The sequence below is a fragment of the Pyrgilauda ruficollis genome, unplaced genomic scaffold (genome assembly GCF_017590135.1).
Source record: "Pyrgilauda ruficollis isolate IOZ18807 unplaced genomic scaffold, ASM1759013v1 scaffold11, whole genome shotgun sequence".
Lineage (NCBI taxonomy): Eukaryota > Metazoa > Chordata > Aves > Passeriformes > Passeridae > Pyrgilauda > Pyrgilauda ruficollis.
In genome coordinates this window covers 2,238,611-2,257,304 of record NW_024509210.1, presented here as the reverse complement: position 1 = coordinate 2,257,304, position 18,694 = coordinate 2,238,611, and the positions used below count along the sequence as shown (strand labels likewise).

Below are 18,694 nucleotides of genomic sequence, written 5' to 3'. Positions count from 1 at the left end.
ACACCCAGCAACTTCTCTATAGTTAAGATAGCAACAGTAGTGGCAGAGGGTGTGGTCTTGGGTGTACCCCAGAGTTTTGCAATACACTGTGCACATATTTGTCTAGTTTGAGCTTTCAGGATTCAGCCCTTTGCCCTAGTAGCTTTTAAATGGGGCCTGTACCATGAGCTGGTTAAAGGAATGGGTCAAATTCAATACCTTATCATACAGTCAGCATGGGTGTGTCGTGCTCTTGATCACTGCCCACTAACAGTGAGGGTGTCAGAACTGTGCCCGGTGCAAGCCCAGGAGAGCCCTGCTGTAGCTGTGGAGAAGTCCCTCTGTTAGAAGCACACTGGTGATCCGAGTTCACCTAGTTTGAGATTTTTGCAGTGAAGCCTAAATTTAGGACAAACTCCCATTGACTAATTTTAACACTGCTGCTGCATGAGGTGCTGTGTTGAGTTACTGGCGCTGGTGAGGATAGCCAAGGCTTGCCTGGATGCTCTAAAATAGCATGTGGACTTTAGGTCCATTTTTTTCTCCCTAGCTGTATTAACATAACCCTGCAGGTAGGTATTTTGCATTGCCTCCCCTTTGTAGCTGCTATTGCCAGGTATCCCCCACTGTGGTTAAATGTGGCCTGACCCAATGAGCTGAGCCAAGTCTGCAGAGGTGTTAACACCTGACTTTTTTTTTGCCTTGCTGCCAACTTTGCAGTGGTCTCTGGCTGCACTGCAGTGACAGCAGAACCCTGAGCATGCCAGGTCACTGTGCAGCATCCATGGGTATTGCTGTGTGGCTGAGGGGAAGGACACCACTCTGATGGCACAACAGCTGGGGCATCTCTGTGGGGAGTGGGATGAGATGGCTGCTGAATGCAGTGACAATCATTGTAACCTGGTGTGAATATAGATCTTTCAGTCTACAAAGTGTGTGGAAGCATGATATAGGCAATCCCTGATGTCTGCAACTACATCCCTGGGTGGGATGGGGGGAATCTGGGCAAGGCAATGGTTTTGAAACCCTCTTAGAAGTGCTGCAAACTGGTAACAGTCATGCAATTCCATAACAGGTAGTATCCAAAGCTTCAGTTTAACTGCAGAGTTGTTCCTTTGGGAATATAAGCCAGCTGCTGTTTCCAAACTGTTACTGTTTTTCCTACAGAAGTTGAAAAATAAATGTTGAAAGCGTTAAAAGCAAATGAAAGGAAATGTATCTGAATTGTGCATAGTGTGTGTGATGTAGCCACAGCATGAATTGTCTTGAAGAAGATGAGAAAATGCTATCTAGTCTGAGCTTCTATACTTTACCTGATATAAATTAAAAAGATTTGGATATATAATATGATGCAGTAATCCTAAACAGTCTTGAATGCAAGTGTGAGAACACCTTTTTCAATATCTAGGCTTTGAAGTTAACAATTACAGTTTAGATTTTTATTCAAGTTAAGCCATAAATTGTGCTTAGGGTTGATGTATTGTTGCCACTTGAAAATTTGAAAGAAAAGATGCCACTCATTTATGTTGGACTGTGATAATTATCATCTTCATCTTGTATGTTTTTTAAATGTAAGGTAAATATCTTAGACTAATGAAAACAAATACTGTAAAAAAGTATAATTATGGGACAATTGGAAGTTGTCATGGTTTGGCCCCAGCCGGCTGCCAAGTGCCATGCAGCTACTTGTTCACTCCGCCACCAGCAAAAATGAATGTTTAAAATGGTGATCTCTCCAAGCCTCCCTATTTTATTTCAGGTTTATGACTCCGACTGTTGCGACAGCATTCTTCTGCAGCTGCGGGAATATCTGCCAAAATACTTCGGTGTCTGGTCACCACCTACTGCACCAAATGGTACTGTTCTAATTTTATCTCTTAATCCAAACCTCCTGGAAAAAACTTCTGGAGACTAATTTTTGGCAGTTGTGAGCTCTGTAGGGTTTTTCTGGACTTGTTTTGGAACCCACTGACATTCCCTCTAACAAGTGGTTCCAGTTTGCAGTCCTGTGGCTGGATTAGATCTTTGGAGTCTTCCTCCCAGGGAAGATGGGGTGTGGCTGTTTGTACAGCAGAGGTTTCCTGAGTAGCTGGGCCTGATGGACATTGTCCCAGAGCTCCTGCTCTGGGTGAGGTCGTGGTGGGGGAGTGGGCTGGTTCCATGGTTATGTGCAGCCAGGTGATCAAAGGAAGAAGCACTTTGTGGGTGTGGAAGAAAGGAAAGATGGATACTCTGGGGCTGAGGAAGCATTCCAACTGGAATCTGCTGCTGCTGTATCTGCAGAGGTTGGATCCCATCACTCTGCCTTACCACCCAAAACACTTACTTCAGAAGGTGTCATGGTGGGGAGTTCTGCTTGTCACCCTCCGTTACTGGTTTGAATGAAACAAAGATCGAGTGTCTTAAAATCTGTGTTTGTATAACATTAGGAGTCAGGAAGAAAAGGCTGCTTTTGGTAGAACAATTGGAAGATGGTCTCTTCAAGAGAAAATAGATATTGTTGTATTAGAAACTAGGTTTTCTTCTGGGGACTTTTCTAATTCACAGTTGGAAAATGAAGCTTCTGGAACACACAGAAACAAAGGGATACCATGGAATCTATTTGAATAAATGGGCACCAAACTAGATGCCGTGTTTCTTTAAAATATCTCTGTCTTCTGCTTATGTTATCACTTGATAGACTTGTTTTCCAAAGAAGTAGTAAGACAGTATCCAAAGACATGGGGCAATATCTACAGGAAAAAATGAAAACAAGATTGTGTTACTACCAGCAATTTCTTAGCTCAGATTTGCCTTCATGCTTTCCTGTTTGGCACTAACTCTAAATAGCTCTACAAGAGCTATGTTTTTCCTTCCCTCACAATTTAATGTGTCATGGAGTTCACCTAATATTCCCTCTCAATTGCAAATAATTTTTTTCTATTTGCAGTATGATCTTAAGATGGGAAAATATGTGGTCTAACCAAGAGACAGTAATTCAACACCTTGCTCATTTGCTTTGGGGATTCAAAAGCACTGTGCACCACGGGGTTGGATTTTGGAAGGTCCCCCCAGTCATTCAGACAGAGGCAGTAGGGATAACTGTTTAAAGGAGGAGAAACTTTTAGTTTTGTTTGTTTTGCTTCTTGAAAAGGCTGTGTACTATCATGAGTCCTCTTCATAGAAAGCTGTGGCGACAGTTCAACCAAAACACTGCACTGCCAGCTCTTATCTGTAGTATTAATGAGCTTTGTGTAGTCTTGATAGAAATCAAAGTCTCTGCAGATGATGGAGCTTAGCAGAGTGTATGTGTATCTTGTTCCTAAATGTAGATTGAAGATATGTTTGTAGGTTTGCTGCAGTCTTGATATTGGAAGCCTGACCTTTCCCTTGGCAATCACTGCTCTGCAGGCTCTGGCATCACAGCTCTGTACAATCCAGTAGTAGTGAACCCAGTAATTTCCTATTGTTACTAAATTAGTCATAGGTAACTTCTGAAAAAACAAAACTTAATCTACTCTCAACAGGTAAGCAGGAACTGCAGTTTGTAAGATGAAGAACATAATTTAGTTTCTTAGAGAAATATTTAGAGAGAAGTGTCAGCATTCTATACTGAAAAAATAGGTGAGTGGATGAAATTGCTAGCTAAAAGGGGTGAAATGTATGAAGTGTAAATGAGAATATAGGAAATATGACAGAAAAGATGGACTCCCAGTATCAATACAATTTGTAAAATAACTCCCGTTCTGCTGAAATCACATACCCTGTGCTACTGCAAAGGAAATGGAGGTAGAGGTAGGATGCTGTTTTCCTAAGCTCGTCTAAAATGGGTTGGACTTGAAATTTAGCTTCACTTGCATTGTGGGTATGTGGATTTTATTCACAAAGCAGTGGAAAAGTTGTTATAAAGATGTAGGAGCCATCTGCTGCTGAGTTATCCGAGTGCCTAACCTGTGAACAGGATAGATACATATAACTCAGCTTCAAACCTTTATTTTCTTCCTTTGTTGCTGTGGGCAGTTGAGGCTTTTCCCTGCTTATTCCTGTGTTTTGAGAGGTGTCTCCTAAGTTATGAAAAGGAATCAGATGCCTCAAGTGATTTTGTCTCTTCTGTCTCCAGGGAGGATGAATGCGCTGGCATGTTTGTGCTGAAGTCTGCAGTGGTTCATGCCATGGATACTTGCTGAATTTTAGTGGTCTTTGCTTTATTTCCTTTGGGACTGTAAAAAATGTGTAAATAATATGTCAAACCACACCCTCCTGCCACTGGTAAATAGAAAAGGGCAGGGCAAGTCTCTGATGATTGATTTATTTAAATCCTTGAAATGTATGGTCAAGACTATCTAGCAATGCAAGTTTTAATGTAAAAATCTTGATGAATTTCTCCCTACATGGGGGTTTTTAATTTACTCTAGTTTGAGATAGCAAATGCATCATTTCCTGAAGCACACTGGTTTAGCAGGGCACTACATAATAATTTAGAAAATCTGAATTGCTTGAAAAATCTGCAGGTTTTTGTTTAACCAAGCAAGGAGAAGGGAGGAGAGCCCTCTGATTACCTGGGATGAGGTGCAGACTCACTGATGCCCTTGACTTACGGTCAGAGCATCAGAGATTTGCAGCAACTGACTTGAAAATGGAGAGCAGTTGATAGATATCTGAGGCTTAACTTCGTTTGCCTTAGTCTCAGTGCTTGGAGGTATCATAGGGGTAACTGCTGGAAGTGAGAGTCATTTATGTGTCAGTATTGTGGGTTTGGGAGCTGTTTCACTGGACTGTTGAATGCAGTGCCAATAAGCACCAAACAGTGCCAAGAAAGATGGAGTGTAAACAATTGATCCATTTGTTTGAAGCAATCATCAGAAAAAGTAACTTGCTTTATCTGGGTGGTATTACTCTGCCAACAAGGCCAGACAGCTTTGTGAGAGCAGAGGGGTGTGTTAACAGGTACAACAGGCCTAATTCTGAGCTAGCATTTAGCTAACAAAAAAGATTTCATTCTACAAAGTGTGAAAGAGATGAGAAATTTCTGGGTAGTTTACAGCCTTCGCCAAGTAATTAGTGTTTCCCAGGGTTGGTGTTGTCTACAAAAGTAATTTAATGCTTAATTAAAAAAAAAAATTGTTACATTTTTAGGAGGTCGGTAAGATAGTTTAAAGTTCTAAATATCTGTCACTTCATTATTGCCCATCCTTTCCAGATTTCTTAAAGTATTTGGGAGTTGCTGAATGTTGGTGCTGTATGGTTAAAAAGCAGGAATTAGACCAGTGCAGTAGAGGACAGCAGATGCCCATGGGTACCTATGGAAATAGATGTTTTATACTCCTTTCTATATGGTTTTGTTTTAGGGTTGATGAAAACATTGCAGCTAAGCAATTTGTATTTTTTATTTCTAGCAGTTTGATGCTGGAGTGCTCTCCACATGCTCTAAAGCATTTTGGAATTGTTGGTGAAGGACTGCAAGCCCTTTTGTGAGATTTTTTTCTATTTACTGTCTTTCCTCACCTCCCATGTAAACCTGTGCCTCTTTGTTTTTGAGAGCTATGTACTGAAAACCTTGACCTTTCTTTAGTTATTTTCTGCATTGTTTTAGAGTGATTGCACAAATCTGTTGATTGCAGTGATTTCTGTAATATGCAAAAATAGTCAGAAGGATGACACTTAGATTTTTACAATTTTTTGGTTTAATAAGAGATAGCTATCAGATTTTATGGACTCCCCAGGTATTGGTAGTGGTTTCTCAAATTCCTGCAAAAGCTGTGCTAATATCTGACTGAATTGGACCTCTGTATAACAGCTTTGAAGAGTAGAAGTAGCACCTGCAGTTCAGGTGATACAGAATATGCTGCCTGGTAGGGAGAGTATTTGTCCTGCTTCCCTTAGGGAATATTCAGTGAGCAAATATCAAATATGTTGGCTGCCTAGGGCTCCTCAAAGGTAACTCTGAGTTACTTCAGCTTGGATGTATTCCTGCAGTTGTAGTTAGTGGGTGAGGTGGCCTATAACAAAACACTTTTTGCTGTAGCTGGATTGATCCTGTAGCCCAAAGGACACTGAAAGCTGTGGGAGCGAGTTAATGGAAGAGTAGTTTTGGGGTTTTTTTAATTTATTTTTTTTTTTATTAGTGTATTGGTTTGATGTGTTTTCCTGAAAATGACTACATTAACAAGATGCCTAGTTCCATTCATATAGAAAGCAGGCAGCTGAGGATTAAATACTTTGTGAGAAATTAGGACATTTGATCATGATGGTGTAAAAACTGAAGCTCTAGTAGGACTCAAAGTAGTACAAGTCCCTTTCATTTATTTTCCTTAAGAAAGTGTTTCTGCTTATTAAGTGTAAATCAAATGTTGCTTGTTCCTTTTATCTTGACTGGGACTGGCTTGTTACCTGTCTGTACAGTTTTCAAACAAGGCACTTTGTGCCTCTTTTAAAACTTGAACTAGTTTTGCTTTCTCTCACAATCCCATTTTAGATCATACTGTAGGAATGGGGTATAATACAATGGGATTTTGGGTTCGAACTGCATTCAAGGCAAAGAAATACATTTATGGAGTAGGCTGTGCTGGAAAGAAAACCAGCCATGAAGTTTGTGCCTGGTGACAGGTGGATTTACAAAGCACATATGAAGAATGAGATGATGTTGAGGCTGTGTGTTGCCTTGGTTATGCCATGTCCTAGCAAGGGCTGGAGGTGGGTGCTGCTGTCTCCCAAGCAGAGTTGTCTGAGAGCTAGGTTTATACTGACTCCATTTCCTTCTTGAGTTCTGATAGTGAGTGTGGGGGTCATGCTGGTAATGATCATTTTCATCCTTTAAATCTTCAGGCACTCCAAGTACTTTTGGGGTTTCTTAGTCCAGCCACCCTCCTAAAGGGCTGTTAGAAATGGATGAAAGGCAGCCTAGGATTCCAAGAGCATTTTCTCCTAAAGGTGTGCCATGAGAAATAAGTGTAGATGGGAGTGGGATAAAAAGAAGCAAAATGAGCTGCACTTAAGCCCCTGAAGGCTAGGACTGAAATGTTTTCTTCATTTTTAAAATGACACAAGAGACCATCCGAATTGCGAAACCAGCCACACTGCTGCAAAACCTGCCTTTGTATGTGGTTAGTAATGCTCTTTGTGATATGTTAATGACTTAATGAAAGCTGCTCAGGGATTTTATCTGGGCAATAATTTGAATTTGAATGCTAGGTTAATGCATGTTAATTGTATGCAATTTTCTAAACAAGAAAGCATTTAGATTTTCATAGCAATAGAATTTGTGGGTGTCAGTGACCAAGATTTAGCCTGCATTCAGAGACAAATTTGACTCTTGAAATCATGTGATATTAAGCCTTAAACTATTCACATTCCTCCACAGGTGCTCAGCCAGAAGCTATGTAATTATTTTGCTATGACCCACTGTTAACAAAAGTTTTGGTTTTTTGACAGACACATATCTAAAACTGGAAGATGTGACCCGTAAGTTTAATAAGCCCTGCATAATGGATGTAAAAATTGGTCAGAAAAGTTATGATCCCTATGCTTCAGCAGAGAAGATACAGCAGCAGGTCAGCAAGTACCCGCTGATGGAAGAGATTGGCTTTTTGGTTCTTGGAATGAGGGTAAGAACTTTTGTCTTCACTTTCAGTTTATGCTCAGGCCTCTTGTCCCACACCAGGTACAGCAACTGGTTTTCCTAGCAAACAGAATCCTCTTGAGCTGTACATAAATACTGTGTTACCTGAATGTCTTGGTAGTGCTGGTGTCAGCTGTTGTGTGAAGTCAGTTCCAAAGCACTGCCCTGGTTCAAAACAATTACTTAACTTGGCTGTGTCCATTAGGGCAGGTTATTTGCAACCTGGGTACTGTATAGGTATACAGGAGAGGGGCTGGGTATTTAAAACTGAATACAGTTGCAATTAATTCTTCACCACCACAACAGATATTTGAAATTATTAAGCAGATTTTTGTTTATTTGTTTTCTTTCAGGCTTACATCAGAGAATTACATACTGAACCAGTCTTTCTAATAATTGAGTAATGAGCTGTGTCTTCCACATTTTTCATCCTTATACTCTGCTTTTAAATAAAAATAATTTTACGTATTTTTTTTCTATTTAGGGAAGAGTAAGTAAGCTCTCAGAGGTGATGCATATAGCTTTGAACAGCTGCTTATGTTTTGCATTTTAAAAAGTTTTCCATCAGAAGGAAACTTCTTTTGATATTTACACACTCAAGGAGGCTGTCAGGGAAAGGTTAGTTGGGCATGTAGACATCCCTATAACTCTTAGTACCCTTAGAAATACTAAGAGTCAATAGGTGTGTATTGGCTACTTTAAAGCTTCAACATAAAGAAAAGCTGTACAGAACGTTTGTGGCTCAGTAAGAGAAATGTGTTGATGTCACTGAGCTGATGGAATCCAAAAGTAGTTTTTTCTGCAGTGATAGGTACAGGAATAGTTTTCTTTTTGATGTGGGATTTTTGTTTTTCCTCTCATACGCAAAGCCAGGGCTCCTCAAGCTGTGCAGCATAAATGGCTAGAGACTTTGATCAGCTTCTCCTTTGCTGTTCAATAGCAACAGCAGCCAGGTTGCACCATTGTTCAAGATAATTCTCATATCCCTGTAATGTTTTGTGCAGAGCTGCCCAGCCTCCTAGCCCTTAAGTCTGCCTTGAGATAAGCTGCTATATAAATTATAGTGGTCATGAGTAGTAGTTACGTAAGCTTGTGAGCAAGAATGTGGGAGTTAAGTCAAAAAACAGCCAAGCAGTTCAGATGAAAAAGGAAGGTTAGAGATTATAGCTTTGGGTCTGGTTGATGTCATTATGTAACCTTTCTTATCTCATTTGTAAAACAATGTGCTTCATGTCCTATGTTTCATGACAGTGCAAAAGGAATGATTGATTGCTTCTGTGGTATGCCTGTGACTATTGTTTCTAACATTGTCACTCATTTGTGTCTTTGTCCTGTTGCAGAATTTTTTTCAATCCCCTAATTGAGACTGGATGTATAATGACGATTCTCCCAAGTAGTGCAGTTTTCTATCCAGTGTTTAACTAGATTAGATTTGGATTTTTGCCTTTGGCACCCAATTGCATGTTGGAAGTTGTTTTCCAAAGAGAATTGAAAAGGTTCCTCCTGCCCTCACACATCACTTGGCAAACTGAATTCACAAGGCATGTTCTCTGCCTCTTGATTATGGAGTGTTCTCTGTGCTTGCTTTATTTTTGCAACCTTCTGGCCATACTATAAAACACTCTTACACGGATATGTACTGCCCAGAACAGCTCACGTGCTGGATGAAGGATGTTCCTGTTCACTGGACAAAACATGATGTAACAAAGAAGTACAGGGGTTTGGTTTTAATCTCTCCGTTCATGTTTTTTTACCAGGGAGGTGGTCTTGTGTGGTAAATTTTTATGAGGCCAAGAAGGAGAGGGCCAGGAAAAGCAGAGAATGTAGTTACACTTTTTCTAAAGCACCAATTTCATAAGTTGTCATGAAGAGATACAAGCAAAAGTGTTATAGGTGGGGATTTTAGTCCAGAATCTGTTTACAGTGTATTTTTACCCAAAAGGCTATTGAAACAGCTTTTTCTTATGCATTGGTAAACAAGCAGTCATCTGTTCATATATAAAATGTGTGGTGTGTCCTTAAAAATAGGAGTCTCCTGTCTAGCCCAGCATTAATTTATGTACACAGTTCTGGCATTTAAACTGTATTTAGCTTAACACGCTGAATAGACAGAATAAATGCATGGAAATACATTTAGGAAGCACAGTTATTTTAATAACATTGTTTAAAAACACAATTCTGTACTTAGTAGAGAAGTTCCTTTCTTTAACAGATGCCCCTGGATCCCTGGAAATGTCCAAGGCCAGGTTGGACAGGACATGGAGCAGCCTGGTTTAGTGAAACATGTCTGCCCATGGCAGGGGATTGGAGCTGGGTCCCTTTGAAACCAGATCATTCTGGGATTCTGTCAGAGTGGGCATCATTTGTTGTGAAAGTAGTTAGAGTTCATATAGAAGTTGGAAGTCTCAGGTACTGTTGCAATAGCAAAAATACGAATTGTAATACGGTTTCAGTAGCAGACATGCAAACAGGTAAGGCATCTCTTTGCAGCACAGGCCATGTTAAATACAGAGCATTCTGCATGCTGTTGAGTGCAGCACAATGTGTGGGCTGTGCTCTCATTTCAGATTCACAGTTCTTTTGGAATCCACAGTTCCCAGATTCTGCAGATTTTCTTTTGTTTCCAGGGCATCAATTGCAATCTCACTCCAAAATATTTCTGAAATGCTTTTTTTAAAGCACAAACTGGTGATTTTGTAATTTTACCATTATAATCCATCATTGACTTCTACTGTTTGTGCCTATGAACATGGAGGCAGTAATGTATAATAATCAAAGCTGGTTTTACAAGTGAGTTTTGTAATCTATAGCACATGATTCTGCAGGATATTTTCAAATTGACTGTAACTGACTCTATTTTATGAGGTTTTTTTGAACTCTTTCTTGTATTGTGGTAATTTTCACAAGCTCTGATGTGCTAGTAACAAGATTTAGGAGGGAAGTCATAAAAGTATTAAATTTTGCATCTACTGTTCAGATTCTTCTAGACTGAAAAAATTTCCAGAACTGGAGTTTTTACATTTATAAATCTAATTCAAGCTTTGATGTTTAAGGAAACAGGAAGACAAAGCAAAACAAAACCTAAAAGAAAACAAACATCCCTGAAACAATAAATAAAGAAATAAATAAAACCCTAAGTCAAAGAAACCAGCTGAAAGCCCTGAAAAAAAAAATAAATCTTCTAAACTGGAGCAGGTGGTCTTTTATTGCATAAAAGAAATTTATTCTAATGAGATGCTTTGTGAAAGTTCTGGGAGTCTAAAATTACTATATTAAGCTATTTTAAAGATGGTTCATGATTTAATTGCAGGGTTGTAGTTTCTCTTATTTAGGAGATTAATAGTCTGCTTTTCCACTGGATAAATTTCAGCATAATTTCATTCTACAACTTTTTTGTGTAATGACTTGACTAAAACTGTATATTGACTGTCAGAGTGTTTGGGGGTGTAATCAGTCATATGAAGCACTCAGTCAAAGTAGTCCAGAGGGACAAAGAAGCAAAATGGGCAGAGTAATATCAAAGTATAATCTTGGAAATGAGGGAGCAGGGATGCATCCTTCTTGTGCTGGATTTTCAAGGCAGCTGGAAGCTAGGATGTGTGTACTTTCGTCATCTGTGGTCTAAGTAGCTACAATACATTAAGTTTAAAAAAGTAAAAATTAGGGAATGAGATGTTGAGGTAAATGGATTTGGATAACTGGGCATGCTTTCAGCAGCAGTGTTAATGTGAGAGCATTACTATAAAGCAGAGATATCAAAGAAGAGAATGTTTAGTTAACAAAATTTCTCCCTTTTTTATTTTTTTCTTCAAATCCTTGCTTTACTTTCTTTTTGAAAAGAAAAAATAAGGCTTGTTGAAACTCTTTAAGTCTTGCACTGTGGCAGGAAGAAGGGCCTGCAGAGAAACCTGGGTTACTTGAGCATGAAGGAAACATGTATTTATATTGGGACAGTCATGGGGTAGAGGCAGAAGGTGCCCAGGCATGGGTGTGGGTCTTGACCTGGCACCAGGATTGTCCCTGCAGAGCTGGGGCATGGGTGCTGCTGTTGGATGTGCCTAGATTAGTTGGGGTGTCACCTGCTTACCCCCACTTTCAGCTTGTGGCTCCAGCTTTGGTAGCAGCTGGGTATTGACAACAGCTCTGATCTTGCATAGTAAGAATATATAGAAATGACTGATGAAGCAGGAGGTTTCTTGAAGGCAGTGTTTTGCAGCTTATAGAAAGAGTTTTGTCTTGCACTCTGCAGGAGACCTGCCAGTGCATACAGAGCAAACACAAAACAAGCTGTGGCAGGTGGACAAGAAATGAGATTTTCCTATCTAATAATTTCTTGGCTGCTGTTAAGGTTACAGATCTGACTTGACTTGTTGTTCTGACAGAAATGGGCTAGTACAGACAGCTGCAGCAACAGGGATGCAGGAGAAGCTTGGTTCAGAGGCAAAGTGTCATTTTGGGAAGGTTTAATAGCAGATTGGTGGTGGCTGTGTGAACAAAAGCATAGTAGAGCAAGAGGTCTGTCAAAGAGGAAGTTGATTTTAGCCTCCTGCTCCTCCAGCACAGCCACCCCTGTATTTGAATGGGTGAGGGTGGAGCAGGGGTTGGTGAGAGATTGTTTCTGTTTGAGCTGGGCTTTTGGAATGGGGTGTAATGGATCTGTATTTGAGTGAGGTTTTCCAACTAGTCCCTTCCTGCAGTTGTGCAAAGTCTCAAGGTGGTGGTCAGAGATGGTTTTTGTGATTATGCAGATGTGCTGTCCTTTAATGCCACTGGCTGCAGCCAAGCCTCTTGGTGACTGAGGCCCTTCTGAGTGCACAAGGGAGTAAGACACAGACACTACACTCAGCCTGTGCCTCTGGGACTTGGTGCTTTGTCACTGACTGTTCTGTATAGTTAAAAATGTGCTGTTAATGCAGCATGCACATCTGCCTCGGTGTCTGTAAGCAATATAGAAAGACATTTAGGGAATGGTTTTGTTCAAATTATGAGAAGAGGTGGGGTGGCTTCTTGGGAAACCCAGCTCAGAAGGACAGGGTCTGATGTGCTGCTCCAGCGGTTCTCTGGAAAACAAAATGAGCTTGCAGATTTTAATCAGAACATTTGAGCTAGTGCCCATGTCAGAAAAACTGCAGCTCCTAGGGGAAGAGATAAGGAGGGTGCTGGTAAACAAGATGATTTGGTCAGGTACTGCTGCAGTGCTGATGTCTGCAGAAAGCTGCCCCTTGTCCAACTACATGAGAACACTTAATATCATTAAAATGAAGGCACAGCTAATGAAAACTTAGATGTAGTCTTCAGACTCGTGATTCTCTTTCTAAGTAATATTATTCTTTATTTAACTGCCTTTGACTTGCAGCTCTGTAAAAAGTTTTGAAACTTTTGGTATGTTTTTGAAGGTTACTTTGGTACCTGAAGTGTTTACATAAGTAATCTTTGAGTTTCTGTGTTGTATGCTGGTACTTCTTTCATGTGCTTTGGAAAAAAACCCAGCAAAAACTAAGTGGAGAAAAATTATTATTCTTGTGAACTCAAAATCACAGTTGACAGATGCAGTTTTAGAATAACTCATCTCTGCTATGGCGTTCTTAATTTCATAGACATGGAGGCCAAAGTTTCTCCAAGTATTGTAACAGTGTGAAGTGTCTCTGCTACTGGATTCAAACATTTAGACTTACAGCTGTTTACAGCCCCTTCAGTTCATGGTTGGAGACTTAAAATCAATCTTTTTGTTAAAATAAAAACTATTTGAGACTGTTTTTCCCAGCTGCTTTGCAAAACAGGAGGTGGGGATCTGTGTAATCATACTGGATTTATTATTGTTTGGATGGGGGAGATACTTCAGGGTGGTGGGCTGTAATGAAAACAGGGATTCTATTTTCTTTATTAAATGCTCCTGTAACATTTCTTTTTATTACTGTTTCTCTGTTGTGGACTTCACTGGTTGGTTTCAGCACGAATAAGGCCCCAGAGGAGGGATGAGGAGCAGGCACCTCAGCAGTGTGCCCTGACTCGTTCAGTGGGATCCTCTCTGTTTACAGCAGGGAAGGGAGGCAGGGCTGTGGATGGGGTGGATGCCACAGGGATGGGTGGTCTGAACAAGTGCCAAGCACTGAGTTCTTGCCAGAGACAACTGCCTGCTTGGTAACACCATTATTTCTGCAAATAAAAATTGTCTGCACTCTCATAAACAAATTATACTTGGGCCTTGCTGCCTGGCACATTTCTGCTATGGAACTATTTCAGTGTGAGAGAAAATATGGCTATATGTGAAGCAGTTTTGAGTTAAGTTCTTGAGCTTGTACAATTCCTGATATGGACAAAACTGTACCCATGTGAGTTGCCTCCTTTTCAGATGAGAGCTGAAGTACTGCTGTTGATGCTGGAACCAGCTTTTGCCTGGCTGCTGCCATTTATTTAGTGCAGCCTCATTTGTGCTGACAGTTGCAGATGTGTCTTAGGGAGCTGGGCCTTGGTGGTCACATGCAGTTATTCTTACTATTTTGCTTTTGTGCTAAATAGTTTTATAATTTTAAGAACTCAGAATAATTGCATTGAAATTTTTGCTTTGTTGTCTTACTGATTTAACATCCACAGTAACACAGATAGGAGTCTGATAGTTTCAGGTCTCAGTTGTGATTTGCAAGGCCTTATAAAAGAGTTCCCTGTAACGGGCACATTGCTTTTTGCCACCACCAGCATGTCTCTAGCACAGGAAAGCTGTAGCTTGAAGCCCAGGGGCTGAAGGGAGAGTTTTGGAGAACACTTTTTTTTTGCTGGGCACTGCAAGAAATTTAAAAACTGCGAGGGCTAAATGTTTTGTGGCCTGTCTGTGAGGTGTCTCTTGCTCTGCAGAAATACTGGTGCTTCAGAATACATAGGCAGTCCCCTTCTTGCCTCTTTCAGGTGTACCACGTGTCTTCAGACAGCTATGAGACTCAAAACCAGCACTATGGAAGGAGCTTGACCAAGGAAACAGTGAAGGACGGTAAGTAACAGAATTGGGGTGTGCTTGGATCTTTTAATTTAAATACTGATTTACAGAACTGTGTGGAAAAACTGTTCTGGGTGTTCCTGTTTTAAAAGTCCTTTTTTGTCCTCAAAGACCCTCAGATGGGTCTTTGGCTGTTCCCTGTATTATTTGAGCTGTCAGCCTGAAATTGTGTGCAGTTGGCTGTAACAGCAGTGCAGAATATAGGAATTTCCTCCTCACATCTCTTTTACTACTAATAAAGGAGAGAATTCTAGAATTCAACTTCTTTGCAATTTTGAAACTATAATGAAATAGAAATCTTTTCAAAGTATTATGTGTCTTTTATTATAAATACATTTTTTTTTTTGTCTCTAGTTGTCCTCTGTGTATATCTAAGTGTATTTTCTATTAGAAAGCTACTACAAAACATCTTTCAATTCAAAGGACTTTATCAGTTGAAGCCAATCCACCTGTTGCTCTACATTAACAATTAATAAAAATGTGGGGCTGTTTGGTGATAATGAGTGCGGACTTGTTATTAGTTGACACCTGCTCATCTGTCCCCCAGCAAGGGACAGAGGGTGCACACACAAACACACTCGTAATAACAAGCTGCTTGAGCCTGTTCATTCATGGAGAAATCTAATGGGTCCTTGCCCAAAACTGTGCAGACACTTGTTCAGCTGACCTGGGAGCAGGAGCTGTGTTCTTTCACTGTGTGCTTGATACATTTACTTCTACTTACAACCAAGCCCAAGCTGTAGTATTACACAGCAGTGACATGACTGAAGGTCTCAGAGTTCTTAGGTTCCCTTTGGGTTTAGTTAGTAATTGCCTGGACAAAAACTACCTGAATGGTGTCTGTTCCTTCAAATCAGAACTATTCTCATCCCAAAAGACAAAAAAATTGTTTGTTTTCCGTTCAGAAGTGAAAATAATCCCAATATGTGTGTATTTCTTGCAGGCATCTCAAAGTTTTTCCACAGTGGGTACTGCTTGAGAAAAGATGTGGTAGCTGCCAGCATTCAGAAGGTTGAAAAGATTTTGGAGTGGTTTGAGGGCCAGACACAACTCAATTTCTACGCAAGCTCATTGCTGTTTGTCTATGAAGGTTCGTGCCAAGCCACAACCGTGCGGTTGAGTGATGTCACCTTGGCAGAGAAGAGAAGAGTACCCAAAGGCCTCTTAGCAGGTGGAGACGTATTGGAGTATAATAATAATATTCATGTCATAAATTCTACAGAGAATGGAAAAATCGAAGCCTCTGTAGGTAAAGGCTTGTCTAAATTTTATGCACTTCACAAAAAGGCGTGCTCCAAGAGGCACCACAGTCAGCTCTCACTAAAAGTTGAGAACTCAGAGCAAGACAATGTGTGGAAAACCAGCACATGCATTACGCAGGAGCACCTGAATGGAAATGTTCTACCCCAACTGGAAAAAGTTTTCTATCACATGCCAGCAGAGCCCAAGGAAAGTGCAAATGTCGAAGTCCGAATGATCGATTTTGCTCATGTGTTTCCCAGCAACACAAAGGATGAGGGCTATATTTATGGTCTGAAGAATCTCATCACAGTACTGCAAAATATTTTGGATAACTAAATTCTTTGCTATGTTTTTTATTGGGGGCCAATGATAAAGAGCAACAACATGAAGAATTTCTGCACTTGTAATGCTGTATAACTGGGTTTGTATTGTTCTATATTTTATTTGTCTTTGTACTTTTGGTAGAAGGGTTTAACTTTTTATAATTTCACTCAGGAAAAATATTGATAGTAAATTAGGAAGTGTGAAAGGATGAAGATACTTGAGATAAAGCAGGATAAGTAAACTAACAAAATGAAATGTATGTGGTTGGCTTAAGTCCAAGGACTACCAGAAGCAAGGGTTATGTTAATTCCTCTAATGACTTTAGCGTAGATGACATATTTGCCCATTTAGCCTTGACACTGAGCCACACCTCCATTAAGAGGTGTTTAGAAAATAGACTGAAAGTTGTAAGGTGCAGGATTGATGTCCTCAGTACTGCCCTTGTGTTTACTGTATTTGAATAACTGGAGTAACTCTGCTTGGAGACAAATCCCATTCTGAGTCAGCAGTCTCACCTGAAGCCAGTGCATCCCAAAGTGCTTTTCCATGTCACGGGACAATATTGTTGTTCTTTCAGCCCTTCCCCCTTTGTAGATGTCTGTAGCTGATGTTCACCACAGATGAGCTACCATGTAATTTGTGTTGAGGTGCTAAGAAAATGCTGGAGTACAATACCGTAACAGGCTTAAACTGCACAACTTCTAGAGAAACTGTTTGTTCCTAAGAACGAGCGAAAGAAGGCAAATGCAAGATGTTCCAGGAACTAATTTGGATTAGGAGATTATGTCAGTCTGTTAATGGGGCGTGTGATGCTGTGATTAAGGAAAATGTCTCACTCTGTTGTTCTCGTGGCCCTTCTCCAACAATGTTGCTTTAAAAAGCAAACCAGTAGAATGGGGAAACAAGTGTTTAGGGTGAGCATGCAGAGCTCTGCTGGCTGTAAGCCACTTGTATTTTTGCAGTGAGTGTTTGATGCTTCAGCTGCTGGGGAGCACTGACTGGAACCTCAAGCAACAGAGGCAGAGGAGCCTCCTGCGAGATCATTCAGCCTTGGAGCCACCAGCTGTGCCACCGCTTGTGCCAGAGGAGCTGTGGCTCTCCGTCCTGGGCTCCAGACACTGCAGGTTTCTTTAATGCACACAGGCAGGCTGTGTAATTGGAAAGCTGTCCCATTTCCTTCCTTTTCACAGGAAAAAGTCAACGTTTGTATGGAATGCTTGAGATCAGGATGATGTATCCAGAGCAGTTTTGGTGTGTCTCTTGTGTATGCTGTGTAGGTGGCTGTGCTGCCATGCATATTACAGTGAGCTGTATGGAAAGTGGGAATGGAGGAGTCCTGCCATACCTAGAGCAAGATTTTAATGCTTAAAGCATTTCCAGGACAAAAATGTTTTAGAATGGATTTGGTCATTGGAAACATATATCTTTTTCATGTGGACTTAGTGACCCTGTGGCCTTGCTGCTCTCTCTGTATGATGTTCTGCACTATGCACTCAGCTGTGTTCACATCTTGACAAGTTCCTCATTGGACATCTGTTTTCTACATGACAAAGAGTATCATACTTTTTCAAGCAAATACGCTGTTTTAAATAAAGCTGAATTTTTAGCTCTATCTGAGAACTTGGGTTAATTGGGAGAAACAGGGTATTACTATGTGTAGAATTACATGATTTAAACTTTGGAACTCATGTTGGCCAACACATTCAAGAATGAAACCAACCTTTTAGTGACATGATGTTTTAGAAGTATGGAAAAAGGGGCTTGCAGAAAGGGTGAGACCGGTGTGTTAAAAATTTTATGTGAAACACAGTGAAGTCTGAGGGGGAAAGTACCAGGAAGAGAGGAACTTTTTTCCTACCTGGTATTTCTCTTGCACCTTATAGTTAATATATTCCCAACTCTCTGTGAATTAATTTAAGCCATATTCTAGAAAGAGTTTGTGGTTTTGTTTGCTTTGTCACTCTGTTATGATTTTGTTGTTTATTCCTTAAATAGTCAACACTAGAGTAGTCCAGACTGGTAGTGGCCTTGTATGCTAAAGGTACAAGGTTTTATAGGAAAATAGGGCAAGAAAATTTTAACATCACCATTTTTGTCCTCCCTAATTCATCTCTTCTGGGTTTTAATCCATTTTGTACCAGAGAAATGAGGCGTTTTCCTCAAGTCAGTTATTGGAAAATGATTAGTATGCACTTAGCACTCTCCTGTCTCTGCTTTAAGATACATGTCCTCAGTGTTTGAATGCTCTTTAAGTATTGATTGTTTTGTTGGCTATGGCAGTATTTGTAACACGCCTGGAATATTGTCAACCTGTCAGAATATTTTGAATAAAAAAATTTTATCATGGTTTTTGTACCAGTAGTTATTATGAATGTATTTCTGATAATTTAAAATGTAGCTTGAGTAAAGTATTTTTTATTGGAAATTGTGTGAATAAAGCTTGCTGTGGAGATGTTTGGGCATAGTACCAGCTGTGAGTTTGAGCCTGCAGAGGCCTTATATTCACACTGTTCTTGCAGATTTTAGGCTTGGTGTGTCTAGTGTCTTGTGTCTGAGCCAAC

The 18,694-nt window shown here is 40.2% G+C and overlaps 1 protein-coding gene across 1 annotated transcript in view; it reads left to right on the top strand.

Moving 5' to 3' along the window:
• IPMK (inositol polyphosphate multikinase) overlaps window positions 1-18,479 on the top strand; it is a 34,271-nt gene extending 15,792 nt beyond the window's left edge. Inside the window, exons 3-6 of the mRNA XM_041475220.1 lie at window positions 1,739-1,835; window positions 7,390-7,562; window positions 14,480-14,561; window positions 15,511-18,479. Of these exons, the coding sequence (XP_041331154.1) occupies window positions 1,739-1,835; window positions 7,390-7,562; window positions 14,480-14,561; window positions 15,511-16,145 (987 nt within the window). The 3' untranslated portion in view covers window positions 16,146-18,479. The remainder of the gene's footprint in view (window positions 1-1,738; window positions 1,836-7,389; window positions 7,563-14,479; window positions 14,562-15,510) is intronic.
• Window positions 18,480-18,694: the final 215 nt, after the last annotated feature.